Genomic DNA, 16,331 nt, shown 5'->3' with positions numbered 1-16,331 from the left:
TTTTTCAATATTCATATTTTACAAAACACCACTCATAGTAAAAGATTAAAAAATGTTTACTGTATAATTATAATAATCTGTTCAAATTCTATTACAATTTGATTTTCCATGCTCTCCTAATTATTTCTAGTAGGGTAAATGTTATATCAAAATGGCCTATGATAGTAAGGCAGATTCTCCTACACCAGATCATTTTGGACTATGTGCACCCAACTCACATCCAACCTACACCCAACCCAACAACATTGTACCATTTTTTTTCTGTAATTACCGTGACGAGGCAGTGCGCGGTGGCTTCAATCCTTTTTCGGTGGCTTAGTCTCCCTCTCCGCGCGCTGCCTTCTCACAGTGATCACAGAAAAAAAAAAAAGATGCAATGTTACGGGGTAGTGTATGGGTTGAGTGCACATTTTATCTAAACCCTAATTTTCATTTTATTAATGGTATTTTGGTTTTTTTTATTTGCATGTGCAATCCAAAATTATGTGGAGGAAGAATGTGCCCAATAGTAAATGAATTTTCATGGGCCATTCGCGTAAAGGCCCAAACCGAGAGGCAATATTTGCAAAGCATGTTTCACGCCGAATATTATATAAGAAATGCGGAAAAATAATATCCCGGTAAGAAGGACAGGTGGCAAAATATGATTGGATAACGAAGATATAACAGGTAGGTCCAGATTACCCCCAAACAGACAAAGTAGGCAATGTAAACAAGGAAAATGAATATTAAAACATTTGTATGTTTTGAATACTTAGTTTTATTATGAAAAATTGTATAATAAGGTATTTATGAAACTGAAGAGAAGAAAATGAAAGGGTATGGTGTTAAATAGTGAAAGTAAGAAGGGGTGAAAAGAAAAGAGGGAGAGTGAAGGAAGGCGCGTGGGAAAGAGGGGTGGTGGAGCCCAGCACCCATGTGCCCTCCTCCTGTCTCCACCAGCTGCTGCCGCTCAATCATTAGAGCCCTGTTCCCCTGCTAGCTTGCTTCCTTCTTTGCTTCTTCTTTCTTTTTTTTTCTTTCTTTCTTTTCTTTTCTTTTCTTCAAAACTCTTTCATTCAAACACTCACACAGCAACTCACTCACTCACTCAAATCTCATTTTCATTTTCATTCCCACTCTCAATCAATACTACAACACAGCACACACACATGTCAACCTCTGACGGCACAACTAACGGCGTTACTAACGCCTCAATCATTGACCAGCAGCGCCACCAACCGCAGCCTTTGGCCGTCAAGAAGCCGCCATCCAAGGACCGACACAGCAAGGTCGACGGCCGCGGGCGCCGCATACGAATGCCCATAATATGCGCGGCGCGCGTCTTCCAGCTCACGCGCGAGCTGGGACACAAGTCCGACGGCCAGACCATCGAGTGGCTCCTCCGCCAGGCCGAGCCTTCCATCATCGCCGCCACCGGGACCGGCACCACGCCCGCCAGCTTCTCCTCCGTGTCGCTCTCCGTGCGCGCCGCCAACTCCGCGTCGCTCTCGTCGCCCTCCAGCGCCTCCGACCACAAGCCGCAGCTGCTCGCTCCCACGCCGTTCATCCTCGGCAAGCGCATACGCACCGACGATGAGAGCTCCAAGGACGACGCCGTTTCGGTGGGGCCCTCCCTCGTGGGCCCCTCGACCCCCTCCGGACTGTGGGCCCTCCCTACTCGCCCCGATTTCGGACAAATTTGGAGCTTCGCCGCGGCGGCTCCGGAAATGGTCGTGCACCCCCCCGCCGTGTCGGTGTCGCAGCAGCAGGTGTCGCTCTTCGCTCATCACCAACGTCAGCAGCAGCAGGCCATCGGAGAAGCGTCGGCGGCTAGGGTGGGGAATTACCTCCCGGGACATCTGAATTTGCTGGCTTCGTTGTCCGGCGGACATGGGAATTCTGGTCGGAGAGATGACGAGCATCGTTGATTGGGTACCGGTGGTGGTGGTGGTGGTGGTGGAGGTGGAGGAAGGTGGTGGTGTTTTTTTCGTATATATAAATATATATATATAAAATCTCGTGTTGTGGCTGTTGCTTTGTTGTGTGTGGGGAAGCAGGAGATTGTTAGGGTTAGGTTATTTCTTAGTCTTGTGTGGAGAAGTCCATCGATTAAGAAATTATTCAATTAGGGGTTTATTTTATTTCCTGCTCCTGGTTTGGCAAATTAACTAGGTTCTAAGAAAGTTGGATAATTGTTTTAGATTCTGGGGCTTTTGTTGGAGGAGAATGAGAATGTGATGAAGTGATGATCTACTGTGTGGAATTCTGATGCGTATTGAAGCTTGGTTGAATTTGTAATGTTGTGGTGGTGGTGGTGGTGGTGGTAAGTTGTTCCGGATGAAGAGGATTGTTGCTTCTGTTTCACTTGCAAATTGGGTCTACAAGTTTGGTGGTGGTTGCAGTTGAGGTATTTATTAGTGCTTGCAAGCTTGTTTGTGAGGTGGGTAGATTGTGTTTCAAAAATTCAGCTGTCTCTCCCAGATTTTTGGAGTACCCTACTTTATTTACATTCTCAACATGGGTTGAAGATGAGAAATCATGTGTTCTTTGGCTGCTCCTGGGGCATGTTTTGAGGTTAGTTTAAGGTGGTAATGTTGTGGAATCGGTGCAGCTGCTGGTGAGTTATGCCCTCTGTCTCTATCTCCTCTACTTTCACGCCCTTGCTTTGTTGTTTTCAAAGGTGACTGGTGTGTGAAAGATAAAAGAAGAAGAAGAAAAAAGCTCTGCTTGTAGTACTCCGTATGACTTCTGTTTTTGAGAATTTTTTTTTATCTTCAATTCTTAGCCATTTCTTAGATTGATCAGCGTGAGAATAATGTTTTCTTCTATGTAAGTGGATTGTTTTGGGGGTGCCAGTGATGTGAATAAAACCCCATCTGTTTCTTTCTTTACCTCTTTCCCTCTCTTGTCACTTTGCTTGTTTCGATGTACTCAGCAACTCCTTTTGTTGCATGACGTTTCAATTTTGAATGCTTATTTGATTCAGTGTGCTTTCTTTCTGTTCTTAAACTTGCAGCAAAATTGGCCCCCTCTTTGTTCTTTTTCTTCTGAATGTGGTGTGGCCTAGTTATATAATATACTATTACACAAGTAAATTTATTTGGGTGTTGTGAAGCCCTCTGACCACCATGTTTGATTTCGTTGGAGTATCTTTGGTTCTCTGCCAGTTTTTGTAATTTCCACGTACTCTTTCTGGGAACTTGTACTCTGGCTATTTCTGTATTTAAGGAAAGATAAGGTTAGGTACAGCCTGTATTCAAGTCTTCAAATAAAGATCTACTCACGTAGGTCTAATGGTTACTGTTTTTCATGTTTTCACCAATGGTGAAAACAAAAGATAGTGTTGGTGCATTTGTTACTGATACACTGCTATATATGCATAAAAAAAAAACTTCAATTTGGCTGATGTGTTGCATCTCAATAATGGCATATTTAAACTGGTTGTTATGTCTTTGACTTTTATTGGCACACCCTTGCAAACCACCATGTGCCTCTGCACCCTGGCTTATCTGCCTCACAATACAAATTTAACACAATGCTGTGAGCTGAGTTGAAGTGGCAAAAGAATCACCTGAAGCTTTCATCTCTTCCTGTCTGTCATAAACTTATTTGGGGATTCTGTTTCAGACATCTTCCAAATTTAAAATTCATTCATAAGATGCCTGACATATTTGAGGCAGATTTGAATGAAATTGGACCTAGTTTAATTTGATTTATAAGATGCCTGACATATTGATAAGATGTTTATGTCATGTATAGCCAAGAGTAGAATATCATTTCTGGAGGACCAGGTCAAGTGGAATTTGTCAAAATGGGATATTCATTTATGGAATTTGTGAAAATGGGATCTTCACAGTTTCACAAATCAATTTCATTATAAAAACTATTAGTGTAATCAAAAAAATTGTACCAACCATTTATCAGTGCATGAAAATTGCAGAACTGCAAAATTTATCTGAGAAAAGTTTTACAGCCTTGCAAGTTGCAGTTTTATACTTTATTTTGAAGTAATAAAGAACACGTGACAACTTCTTTTGGTGCATAACAAATCCTTTTAAAAAAAGTTATTTAGTCAATAATACAAAAAAATCTTTGTCAAAGCAGATAAATCATTGAAATTCTTTTTCTGTACACGAACAGAAAATGAATCTATTAATGAGCTTAGCTCCCTAATAGCTGTGCTAACATTATATGACATAATTATGTCAGCTTTAGTTGTGTACTAATTATGTCAGGCTTTACTGGTACATAACAAGATAGTACAACATAAACAAGATTTGTTGAACATGATCTATCATGCACAAGTATTTAAACAAAACAAAAATACAATACTTCTGATTTTATTTTATCAGAAAAAATAAATAAATATGAATCACTCCAAAAACGATCTAATCAAAAAAACACCAACCCAATCTCAACTTAAGATAAATCACTTGTTTATAATCGAAAATATGCAGACCAATGGATAAGAAAAAACAAGCTGAAAGATGGTAACAATCGAAAATATGCAGACCAATGGATAAGAAAAAACAAGCTGAAAGATGGTTAAGTCATGTAAGCTGAAAGATGGTTAAGTCATGTGAGGTTGGTTGTTGGTGGATAATAAGATTGAAGGATGGTTTGTGATTTTAAGATGAAGATGAAAGAATTTGGTGGGATGTGAAAATATTTATACTGTAATGAGAGAAGAAGTAAGACAGAGAGTGTGAAAAAAGAAGAGGGAATGGATTTGTCTGCAAGTTCCAAAGTGGAGCATAGGAAGTGATGATTTTGTTGATGTTGTACTTTTGTATGCATGGATTATTGGTGGGGTTTTGAAATTTAGGATGCCAACATGTGTTTCTTAATTATTGTTAAACAGAAGGGTGAGGTCCCAATAATTGATGGGTCCCTGGAATTAAATGTTGGGGTGAAACAAGTTAAAACCCATGTTATGATTTGGGACCATATTTAAACCCCTCATATGATGGACTTTTTGAACTTACTTGCAAACTCATTATGGGCCCACATTCTTTTTTTGGGCCGTTTACTTGGGTTTCGTGATTGCTGCATTGTGGGCCGTATCCAAATCCAGTTTCTATTTCCTCTGCTTTTCTGTCTCTTTCTTTCCTTCGCTGTCATTTTTTTATATCATTTCTAAATCACCACTTCAATTGAACACTTCAATTCACACAAGGAATCAACTTTTTATTCAGTTCGTTGACCCAAAGAAACAAAAATAATTCCTCATACTTTTTATTTATATTATTCAATTTTTTTTATAAAAATCAAATAATTTTACTAGCAATAATTAAGGTAAATGTAACATTGGATATCTATTATATTAGTCTTTGTTAAAAATATTATTAAAATATTAAAGAGATTATTTTAAAATAGTATATATTAATTTATTTATTTTTACATAAACATTTTGAGAGAAAACATATAATTTAACACAAAATGTTAAATCTTAAAAAATCTTAAAAAACCTCCTGTGAAACCATTTTAAAATACATTAATTTTCTTACATTTTAGATATTATAGGTATTATATATATTTTTTTTTTCAGTTAGGGTGTGGGTTCTGTTGAGGTGTTGCGAATTGCAATCGAAATCGAATCGAATTGAAGGAGTTGCATTCTTAGGGTTTTGTGTTTGTTGTTTTCGTACCTTTTTGTGTGTGAGAGAGAGAGAGTTGAATGGGTTCTTGGAAGAGTGGTTCGATGGGTTTGGAGAGGATGAGCGTGGAGCAGTTGAAGGCGGTGAAGGAACAAACCGATATGGAAGTGAATCTTCTGCAAGACAGTCTCACCAACATTCGCAACGCCACCACTCGCCTCGAGATCGCTTCCTCCGCCCTCAACGACCTCTCCGTTCGCCCTCCCGCCAACCAAATCCTCGTCCCCCTCACCGCCTCCCTCTACGTCCCCGCCACTCTCCACGACTCCACTCACGTCTTGATCGACGTCGGCACCGGCTACTTCATCGAGGTCAAACCTTACGCTTATGCGTTCACGCATTTTTAGGTTTTATGTGTTCAATTTAGGTTTTATGTATCGCATTTAGACTCGCATTTAAGTTTTATGTGTTGCACTTAGGTCTTATGTATTCAATTTAGGTTTTATGTATCGCGTTTAGGCTTGCATTTAGGTTTAATGTGTTGCACTTGGGTTTTGTGTATTCAATTTAGGTTTTGTGTGTTGCATTTAGGTTTTATGTATCGCGTTTAGGATTTATGTATTCGATTTAGGTTTTACGAATTGGAGAGAGCTTTGTGCAGTTTGTTTCTTGCTTATTGATTGTTATTGTTATGCGGAAACAGAAAACTATGGATGAAGGAAAAGATTACTGCGACCGGAAAATCAACCTGCTCAAGTCAAACTTTGATCAACTTGTTGAGGTACCTTTCCTCTTGCGCATCTTGTTTCGAGCTAGCTATTGTGTCCGTATGCACTGCTTGTCATGAGTTGCTATTAAAATCTATTGTCATTTTTTTTATCCTCTCTATAAACTATATGATGTAAATAATCACACTCTTTTCAATAGTACAATGAAAGCTTGTTTGGTACTGCGTTTTTTTTTTCTAGAATTCCGTATTTTGGGCCTGGCCGAGATTTTGTAGTTTAGTACATATTTTGAATAAACTGGGGCAGTGTTTGATAGAGAAATTTGATTTATAACTTGTGCATAAGTTAATTTCAGTTTATAGAGAAATTTATTTCATTTATCATTATTTATTTCTTCTATTTGAAGTACATATGAAAAGGTTTATCCAAATAGATCTTGAAGCAACTCTTGTCTGACTTGTGTTGAGTTGAGAATTTTGTTCTGGGTTTAAGTGCTAGTATGCTTTTGAAATGAACTCAAATGCAACATAAGAGAAGTGCTCGCAACACTCTTTTCCTATTACTATTGGTTGCAATTTATCAAAGACTATCAATTTATAGAGAGTCATTAAATAACGCGTCAAAAACTACAAAATAAGTGCGTTGGTAGCATTTATGTACAACATAAATTGTTCTCATCTTGTATTGGATGTGGTAATTATGTAGTTTACATTTAATGTCGTTGTCCTTGAGTGTGATTGGTCAAGATAGATGTTGTTAAATAGGGGACCTGGTGGCTCTAGGACACTATGGTGTAGCAGATTTACTGCAAGACGTCGTTACAGTGCTATGATTTCACGTGTTTCTCATGATGCCCTATGATGGCCACTTTTGCCACACCACTTGTGGTGGCAATCACGGCTACGGACATGGTGGAAAAAACACCATTCTTATAGAAAAATAACATCAGCAGAGTCCATTGAGAGATTGTTTTAAACACTAGTGTTTTGCTAAACCAAACCCAACATTGGAGAGACATTTAACATCTCCAGTTAAGGAGACTATCTCAGGCAAACGACTGATATGGTTCTCTCAAGTAATCCCTCTGTTCACGAGTCTCTTTTATTTTGTTTCTTTTTCCCCTTATTTTTTTGTTTCTCTTATTTATTTCATCTCTCTATTTTCGTTTCTGATCTCTTCATTTCTCTGAGCTGGTCAAATTTCTCTCTTTTCCTCACTTTTTAGTTACTCTCTTCCTCCAAACTAATGCTGCGAGGCTTATGTTATTTTCTCACAAGTTTGCAGGCTGTGTACTTTTTGATGAATTTTACATCTTACAACATTTGTACGTTGTTTATCTATAATTTTTATTTATTATAAATGCAATGCCTCTTCCATACGCTGGAATTCCATCTACCCTGTTCTCAATGCTGGTTTTGGGTTGCTGCCATAGGGGTTCATTCACATTTTTTATTAATCAAGCTACCATGCATCTCCACACAAATTTTTAAACAAATTCTTGGTAGATATCCTGTTGTGTGTTGTGTGTGCACACACAACAGAGAATATTGTACAGTATTTTTTAGTGTACTTTGGGTGTGTTTTATTGTAGCTAGCGTTCTCCTCCTACAGGTAGCAACACCATCTACCATTTTTGTGGCAGACTTTTTACTTGCTTCCATTAGCAATTACTTTTTCACATTGCTTTTTGAAATGAATTTAAGAAGATTTCTCATATTACCTTTTACCTTAATCCAAAAGAAAAATTAATTTTTGTACAAATCTCACTGCAGGTTGCATCCAAAAAGAAAAACGTGGCAGATGAAGCTGGAGTTATTTTACAGGCTAAAATGAAGCAATTAGCGTCTTCATCCTAAAAGTAGTTGCTATATATAATTCACTTGCTTCTTCCAATGCAGTGTACCACAGAAAATCAGCAGTGATGTTATATGATATTCAAACCTTTTATTTGGTTTGGAACTGTTTAGAAAATGGAGTCAACCGATGACAATTGAAATTTAAAGGGTATTTAGGAATTTAACAGTGGTGTTTCATTAGAGCAGGTTGTTGCAGTACATGTTCGTTGCTGGCCTTTCTGCTGTGTTCTGGTTTTCACCCAAGCTGCTCCTCATTATTGCGCTAGTGTGTGGGGTAAGATAAGGGTTTCCTCGACAATTATTGTGTTCCTCTGGGAAAAAGAGATTGTTAAGATAAACAGATTGTTTGTTTATAGTCTTGCATTGATAGGATTTTGGTGCTTCTATTCCGATAAAAATATAATCCTTTATGGGCATGCTAAAAGAAAACTCCTCTAATAGACACTTGAATGAAAGAAAATAAAATATATTTTTTTATTAAGTTAAATTAATTTATGTACGAGTTTTAAATCAATTTTAGTTAAGTTATTTGTACAAATTAGTTTATATATAAATCTATTTTAACTTGTAAGTATTTTTTTTGTAAAATTAAATAGGAAATGTTTTTAAGCTCACCAATATGCTATAGCTCTTCACATTTTCTTTGTTATGTATGTTTTATAATTTTTTATAGTATAAATATATATGTATATATATTATTTATACTATAATAAATGTCTTGACTATATAGAATAAAATATTCTAAATACTTATGACTTTAATTATATGAACAATCAGTTTCCCTTGTTTTCTGAGTCACGTTTATTTCCTGAACAAAGAAAAAGAGACGGAAGAAAAAAGGTAAGAACAAAAGTGCAGGAAGGTAAAGCGGAAGAGGGTAAATTGAAAGTTAAAAAAGACACGTTAGGAGAGGACAGAACACCGATTTTTTAAAGTTTAAATAATTAAAATTCTTATAATTTTAAAAATTTAATTTATTCCATAGATTGATTATCTAAAAACTTAATTTATATTTAAAATTCTCTTGAAAAATAAAGTATTCTCTTGTTTTTACTCCTTTAATACACGGCAGTTCTAACTTCGTATTGATTCTCCCTCTTTCCGGTAGAGCATCTGAATTCCCCGGATTTCATAAACGTCGCAATTTAATAAAATTTCCCATTCGATAAGTTCTTCATTAATAAGCAACAGTAGTGTCGATTTTTATCTCCGCAAAAGAAACTCTGCCAAAGGCTTTCTCTGGCTTAGGTTGAAGCGACGGAAAGAAATGACATCTATGAAAGTTTCTAAAAACGACAGTATATTAAGCTATGAAATAACCTGTATGTTCATCACTTGTCACACCTTTAGGATATTTTCCAGAATTCACCGTGCAACGTTCTAACTGTAAAATCTTCTGCCCCCAAATTTCCTTTAAAATTGTAAAAAAATCAAATTATAATGAAGAAATGGAAATTATTGTTTGTCAACAAATGAAGATTCTGCAAGATCGATGGCACGAGCAAGGGCTGCAGCTTTGTTCTCGCACTCTCTTTGTTCATCAGCTGGATCACTGTCAGCAACGATTCCCGCTCCAGCCTGAAGGTGAGCAACCCATTCTCTGCGTTTGTTCATATGATCCTTGTATGAGTACATTGTGTCGTAACGAGCATTTGTTGGGAAAACTATGGTCCTCAGTGCAAGGGCTATGTCCATATCTCCATTAAAAGATATGCCTCCAAATCCCCCGCTATATGGCCCCCGTCTTGCCACTTCCAACTCATCAATCAACTCCATGGCTTTCACCTGTTTTACACAAGCCAAAATAACACCAATCTAGGATCAAACACTCCATTCAATGATGGGTATCTTCTGGTTTACATAATTTTCACTTATAACTGCCCCCAACCAACTTTCTTTATTAAGCACGAGTAATTTCGGAACTGAATGCAAGCGCCTATCGCATAGCAATGAGAAAGAGCTTGCTTAAACCTAAGCTATCACTACAAATTATATATTATTTTAAAGACTATTATTGTTATAAAATTTATAAACTAGTTTCTAAATTCTTATGAAACTAGATACTCAGATTTTAGATTCTAAAATTTTGGTAGCTAATTAGATATTAATTTAGAAACTAATTTATAAATTTTATGAATAATAAAAACTATTTTAGGTACATTTAATTAATATAGTGACTAATTTTTTTTTGTTTTTAAAATTAGATTTTATTTAGTGATCTATCTTTTAGTGTTACTACCTTGAAGAGTTATAAAATTTACCTTGGGTGCTCCGCTAACTGTACCAACAGGTAAAGCAGCACGCAATGCATCCCAGCTTGTTAAGTTATCTAATAACTCCCCAGTGACCTGCAAAGACATGTGTACATTATCATCTGAGAAAAAGCTTCTTCACCAAATCCTTTTCTGCCAAACCAAGCAGCAGAATTTGGACTCTGGCATACAACAAAATGAATCAAGTAAAACCAAATGCCACTCTAACTTACTGGCACCATATCATTTATGTTTCTGAAAGAGATAATAAAAGGAAAATCATTGAAAGAATAGAAACTTTTAATCAGCGTATTATTATCCAAGGTGTAGATGCCTGAGAAAGAAACACTTCCAGCAACGTATTTTACACATATCAGGACAAAAAATCCTAGTTATAGTTAATGTACAAGTAATGACCACTCCCATGGCCAAATTAAAAAGAGCTGACCTTCAAGGAGACTCCAGATTGGTTTTGAAGAAGAAATTATGTATACTTGGGGACTAGGTAAACTGTAATAATAAATAATGCAGATAAGACTAAAAACGAACAGAATCAAGCAAAGCAGGTGTGGAATCCTATTCAAAAGCTTCTGAGTTAGTTGATTTATGAAAAAGTTGAACTTCTAAGAAATTCGACCCGGGCCAGCCCTTTAGTTGTATTAAATACTTAAAAAACAAAGTAGTTGTACTAAATAAACTTAGCGATGTACTTGTTCAGCTGAATATATTGAAAAGTCGTGGACGTATATTGTCATGTGCTGAAGGATGTCAACACCAATTTGCCCTTTTCTACTTGAAAAAGTAGCCGAATAAGGAAAAGTTTATTCACTGGAAATGATAACCTAATTTTAAAAGTAAACTTCATACTCAACATCCCACGAAATAAGCTATTACTCAATTTATTTGGCAAAAATATACTGAATAAGCATGGGCCTTTTGGTTTCAACAAGCATTGTCCTTTTAGGATTAGGGAAAAACACAAGATGGGGCACAGCTTTTCTAGTGTCGACTTTCAAAGTTCTAAGTAGTGGAAAGTGACTAGTCAGTATAAGAGAAGTAAACATTCACTTTCCCTGCGAGTGATTGTAAAGCAAATGTTGTTATATCTGACATTAAAGGAAACTTGGGCAGTTTATTCTTCAATTTGATAAAGCATAAATATTGAAGAGATCAGAACATAAAAAATGTTAGATTTTCATGTGTAAACACTTAAAAATCCAAATTATGTGTAAGATATTAAAGGCAAATAGAGAAGGCCTAAGGATGAGTAGCGCAAAATTTATATTGTCAGCAATGAAATTTGATTAGCGCTCACCTAAAACTAAAAGGATACGGGTATTACTCAATATTGCCAGCAATGTAAAATTTAAATTGCACTCATGTAACATTCAAAATTTTGGAGCTTACAGTTGAGCTTATGTGCATAACATGGGAATAGCGTTCGATATTCATGAGCCTTTCAACTTGAACAGAGCCGGGTTTGGAGACCTGCATATTCATGTTGCATCAAGCATATGGCTAAAAAATAAAGGTGAAAAATAGAGTTATGATCATAAACTACCCAACTGCAAAGCAACTGTGCAACATATAAAGATCCGTTAAAATAGCAACATAGCATATAGAATAAGGTTAGTGCTATGAAACATTGACGTCTTCAATAAGGTGCCTGAGATTCAAATTTGTTTAGCATATTCAGTCAATAGAGTCCCTCAATTCAAAGGGTTCAGGTTAGGTAGAAAAAAAGGGTATATAGGGAACTACAAGTTAGGACCTAATTCGGTTGGTGACAATAACTAATTATATTATTCAGTAGTAAAATGGAATTGGGGGAGTTAGTAGGAATTGGTTGAGTTTTGTTACAAGAAAATTTGGAGAATTTCTTCTGTACTCAGGTGGTAGAGAGGACATTACTGTGTTTTACTAGTGTGTTGTGCTTGATTTGTGTTCAGCATCACATTGATAACAGTGCAGAAATTGGTTGTTTGAAAATATTAAGCACCATTATGAGTAAATCATTTTTTACATATTATGGTCCAGTTCTATCAGAACCATTCTCCCAAATCATATTGAATTGAAATATTCTTTTTACATCAGGAATTAGATCAAGCGTTTACCTGGGAACCCTAGTCTTAAAAATGCAAGACTTTAATCTCTATGATATAAAAGATAATAAGCCTGGAATTGAAAAGAATTTACCTTTCCCACATCATTTCTCCCCAAATCAACAAGCATTACGTGCTCTGCACATTGTTTTTCATCCTTCAAAAGTTCTTCCTCCAACATGATATCTTCTTTGGGTGTTTTTCCTCTTCTAACAGTACCAGCAAGGGGCCGGTTGGTGATGTTTCTCTGTCAAAAAGGATACAAAAAGACAATGAATACCTTTTACACTTGTAATGAAGTTTTTAACATGGACTAGTCTAGTAAAATTTAAGAAAACAAGACAAGTGCAACTATAAGCGTATGTTAACATTATTGATATTATGGGGGAAGAAAATTATAATTAAATCCATTTACTGGAGTATTATTATTGCACAAGGTTACCTTCTTCACCCGTGTAAGAATTTCTGGACTTGATGCAACCAAAATACTCCCTCTGACCTGACAACAGTATATATTTCAACAAGTTTACTTTTGAATGCAAACTAATTAATAAAATGATTATGACAATAAACTGGCAAACCTGTAAATAAGTCATGTATGGACTAGGATTAACAATCCTCAATGCTCTGTAGACTTCAAATGGGTCTGCAAAAGTTCTCCGTTCAAAACGTTGACTTAGTACAATTTGAAAAATATCACCAGCCAGTATGTGCTCTTTAGCCTGCAATACTGCCCTCTTGTATTCCTCGTTTGTCATATTAGACATCTCCAGTTTAGGACCAAAGAGATGAGTGTGTAACTTGATCGAACCTGCAGCCAGCTTTGGGCTGAAATTGACAATTATAATAGCAGACATTGAAATTAAACTCAAGCACCAAAAACAGTCATCCTTCACCTTAATTTGAAATGTCAAGCCAAGAAGAAAACAAATTGGGGAAAAACAGAACACTCACGTAACTATATCATGCACCCGAGATACTAGAGTTTCCAGCCGGTTCCTTCCATCACTGAGGGCCTCCTCAGCAGAAGAATATCTATCCAACCGAACCCAATGAATCACATATGCTTTCTGGAATGAACCAAGTCTAAGAAATCACATGTGCTTTCTGAACCAATCAAAGTCAAATAAAATAGAAAATAGAAATACTCTCCAGGGCCAAAACAGTAAGTGTGGATAAATTGATCAACATGATTTTCTTAGAAGCAACAATTACATTCATAGCAGTACCTTCTCAACATGATCAAACACAATAACATTATCATAAAGGCCTAGATGAATATCAGGAAGGTTTCTGTCATCTACTGGGGCATTAGAAAATGGAAGTTTCTTCTTTTCTACATAGCGCATTGTATCATAAGAGAAATACCCTATCCAACCACCTGCCAATAAAAAAAAATCGAAGATATTCATTATTCATCTCAACATTCGAAGCAAGCAAAAGAATCCTTAGTGTAGAAACCAAAATCAACCACAAATCTGTTTGCACAATGTACTCATTCCAAATAACATAAAATTACAAAAAATAAACAATTTAGAAGGGTCAGCGTGGCTTCCCACACACAACCACCATGTTGGTAGCAGACTATAATCTAATTAAAAAATCTAATAAAAGATAGCAAATAGTGTTTGTGTTGACTGCATAGAGGTTTGTTTTTACGTTATCATTCAATCACAATCTATCATGTACGGAAAGCTTGCCAACTTTTATCATAACTACTTTGGGAAAAATATAGCAGCAATAAATTCATATTTTAAATATTTTTACAGTCGCAGCTTATAAAAATTAAATTCATAATGAAATGGCAATTAGGATTAGAAGTCGATTTCACATGCCACAAAACGCTTCAGGAAGTTCATCAATGAGTTGAGGCGTCCACTTCTCCATGATCCTTCGAGGAATCACCAGTGGATCCTCTGCAATTTCCTCACTCCTGCGCCCTTCCATGTGGTCCATAACAGTAACCACATTCTCTTTCGCCACAATCTCCATACACGGCTGTGCTCCCACCACACTGTACCGTCCCTAATCAACATCAACGCAGACTAATCACACAGACCAACACATTCACAGACACACACAAAAAAAAATTAGTAAATCACACCAACACTCCCTGAATTTTCGCAAGACAGCACAAAACTCTCCACTTCTATCACTACACTAACCTCATTTGAAAAGCATCACACCGTGTACCTTCTATTGAATTTCGATGAAAACGTTTAAAAAAAACAGCAAAAAAAGTTTGTTCGATCTCGTAAAACCTCACAGAACTTCAGAACTATCAGTGTAATCTACTAAAAACCCGAAACAAATAAAAAAAATGCGTTCTCACAATGCTAGAAAATTGGCCTGGCTCCACCGATTCAAAGAGAAAGCTAGGAGCATCTCTCTCATCCTCCTTGACGAGACACCTGTAAGCGAGCACTGGAGTGAGGTGATCGGAGAATATGCAGCGGTACAGAGGAATAACGTTCCCCTTCTTCGAAGCTTCGAGAAACTTCTCACCGTTGTCAGCTGAAGCAAAGAAACGGTGAATGAATGAGCAGAGAGTGGTAGAAATAGGAAAAGCGAAGTAGGAACATGGAATGACCTAGAGAGAGAGATTGAGCAGTGCATCTGACAGTGACGGCGCCGTGGCTCCGACCGGATCTGGAGAAGGCGGTGGTGCGAGAAGCGGCGGTTCCGAGAGTTAGGGCAGAACAACTAACAGTCGCCATTGCTACATGCAATTCAAATGCTACATGCAAATGCAAATTCAAATGCAATTGGCGAAAGAACAAACAAGAGTGAATAAGAGTCAGCGCACGAGTGTCACAGATTATAGACCCTCCACTGAAACTTTTCAACTCACTCAACTTTTATACATTATAAATATTTTTATTTTTAATATAATTTTAAATATCAAAATCAATAAAGACATATTTAATTACACTGAGTTCAAATGATAAAAATATATGGGAGATAAACAATAATAAAAATATTATTGAAGATAAAACTGTAATAGTCAAATAACGAAAATGTTGTCTATTTTGAACTTTTGAGTATATGAGGGTTAATGTTTTGTTTGATGAAAATAGAAATAGAAGAAAAGAATGAAAAAAAAGTTTAAAAAATTAGTGAATTTGAAGGGAATATGATTTAAAAAATATTATTTTATTATAATATTGTATTCTTCATTTTTTTAACTAGTTGCTTAATGTCTATATTTTAATTATTGATTTTATTACAGTACAGTAAAATATATTTATAAATATTTAATTACTATTTATGTTTATACAGTCAATTCTACTAAATTGTATAAACGATTATGTCTGTTTTCTTTTCAGTTATTCGCAAAGTAGTGAATACAGTTTACCAACATTTTTTTTTATTGACTTTTGTGTTGAATTTTCAGTGTATTAATTTATATGTTTTCTTTGCAATTTACATCTACGCGGACACGTAGAAACAAACTTCCTAATTGAGCTATAAAGGAAACGAGAGATTGTCTTTAAACTATTTTTTCATTTTCCCAACCATTTTTTACAGATTAGAGTTGAGAGAACGAGAGTTTGTTTTTAAAACTTTTTTTTTTCATTATTACAAGCGATGTTAATGTTCAGACTTCAAGCTTGAAGTTTGATAACATTGTCATGTTCATCATTGCATCATATGAGATATTATGATTAACCTTAAAGATCTTATCTCAAGTGACTTGATGTCGGAAGATGACATCATTTGTAAAAATGAAAAAAAAAAATGTTTAAGAAAATTAAATGAATCAATGACTTGATTAAAGGCTATCAAAATATTTTTTTTTATAAATAATCTACAT

At 36.0% G+C, this 16,331-nt stretch overlaps 3 protein-coding genes across 5 annotated transcripts; 2 read left to right on the top strand and 1 right to left on the bottom strand.

The window, feature by feature from the left end:
- The first annotated feature begins 846 nt into the window (after positions 1 to 846).
- LOC137827637 (TCP family transcription factor) lies at positions 847 to 2,967 on the top strand. Of its 2 annotated transcripts, XM_090305370.1 has the most exons (2): positions 847 to 977; positions 1,075 to 2,967. In XM_090305370.1, the coding sequence occupies exons 1-2, from the start codon at positions 917 to 919 to the stop codon at positions 1,908 to 1,910; spliced, it is 897 nt and encodes a 298-aa protein (XP_090161496.1). In that variant the 5' UTR covers positions 847 to 916; the 3' UTR covers positions 1,911 to 2,967. The 2 variants fall into 2 exon arrangements, with proteins under 2 accessions (XP_090161496.1, XP_068489952.1); XM_068633851.2 differs by having other exon boundaries at positions 863 to 2,967.
- A 2,142-nt stretch (positions 2,968 to 5,109) lies between these two features.
- On the top strand, positions 5,110 to 8,592 carry PFD5 (prefoldin 5). Its single transcript, XM_068633850.2, has 3 exons — positions 5,110 to 5,950; positions 6,283 to 6,360; positions 8,080 to 8,592. The coding sequence occupies exons 1-3, from the start codon at positions 5,660 to 5,662 to the stop codon at positions 8,161 to 8,163; spliced, it is 453 nt and encodes a 150-aa protein (XP_068489951.1). The 5' UTR covers positions 5,110 to 5,659; the 3' UTR covers positions 8,164 to 8,592.
- Positions 8,593 to 9,446: 854 nt separating this feature from the next.
- Positions 9,447 to 15,356, bottom strand: LOC137827635 (anthranilate synthase alpha subunit 2, chloroplastic). 2 transcript variants are annotated; one of them, XM_068633849.2, is made up of 11 exons: positions 15,108 to 15,356; positions 14,850 to 15,031; positions 14,353 to 14,542; positions 13,747 to 13,898; positions 13,472 to 13,587; positions 13,099 to 13,345; positions 12,960 to 13,016; positions 12,612 to 12,764; positions 11,823 to 11,903; positions 10,425 to 10,511; positions 9,447 to 9,948 (listed from the first exon to the last, which is right to left on the bottom strand). In XM_068633849.2, the coding sequence occupies exons 1-11, from the start codon at positions 15,232 to 15,234 to the stop codon at positions 9,619 to 9,621; spliced, it is 1,722 nt and encodes a 573-aa protein (XP_068489950.1). In that variant the 5' UTR covers positions 15,235 to 15,356; the 3' UTR covers positions 9,447 to 9,618. The 2 variants fall into 2 exon arrangements, with proteins under 2 accessions (XP_068489950.1, XP_090161495.1); XM_090305369.1 differs by lacking the exon at positions 14,353 to 14,542 and having other exon boundaries at positions 15,108 to 15,305.
- Positions 15,357 to 16,331: the final 975 nt, after the last annotated feature.

The sequence above is a fragment of the Phaseolus vulgaris genome, chromosome 7 (genome assembly GCF_051622355.1).
Source record: "Phaseolus vulgaris cultivar YP4 chromosome 7, ASM5162235v1, whole genome shotgun sequence".
Lineage (NCBI taxonomy): Eukaryota > Viridiplantae > Streptophyta > Magnoliopsida > Fabales > Fabaceae > Phaseolus > Phaseolus vulgaris.
This window is presented reverse-complemented; position numbering and strand designations above follow the sequence as displayed.

Bases quoted from the DNA above. Each gene is read 5' to 3' on its own strand.
- LOC137827637 (XM_090305370.1), top strand. From the start codon at position 917: ATGTGCCCTCCTCCTGTCTCCACCAGCTGCTGCCGCTCAATCATTAGA. The intron at 978-1,074 runs GCTAGCTTGCTT...ACACTCACACAG, and splicing joins CATTAGAGCCCTGTTCCCCT to CAACTCACTCACTCACTCAA.
- PFD5 (XM_068633850.2), top strand. From the start codon at position 5,660: ATGGGTTCTTGGAAGAGTGGTTCGATGGGTTTGGAGAGGATGAGCGTG. The intron at 5,951-6,282 runs GTCAAACCTTAC...ATGCGGAAACAG, and splicing joins GCACCGGCTACTTCATCGAG to AAAACTATGGATGAAGGAAA. The intron at 6,361-8,079 runs GTACCTTTCCTC...ATCTCACTGCAG, and splicing joins ACTTTGATCAACTTGTTGAG to GTTGCATCCAAAAAGAAAAA.
- LOC137827635 (XM_068633849.2), bottom strand. From the start codon at position 15,234: ATGGCGACTGTTAGTTGTTCTGCCCTAACTCTCGGAACCGCCGCTTCT. The intron at 13,346-13,471 runs GTGAGTGTTCTG...TGTCAATTTCAG, and splicing joins CGGGTGCATGATATAGTTAC to CCCAAAGCTGGCTGCAGGTT. The intron at 12,765-12,959 runs GTAACCTTGTGC...CCTTTTTGACAG, and splicing joins TTCTTACACGGGTGAAGAAG to AGAAACATCACCAACCGGCC.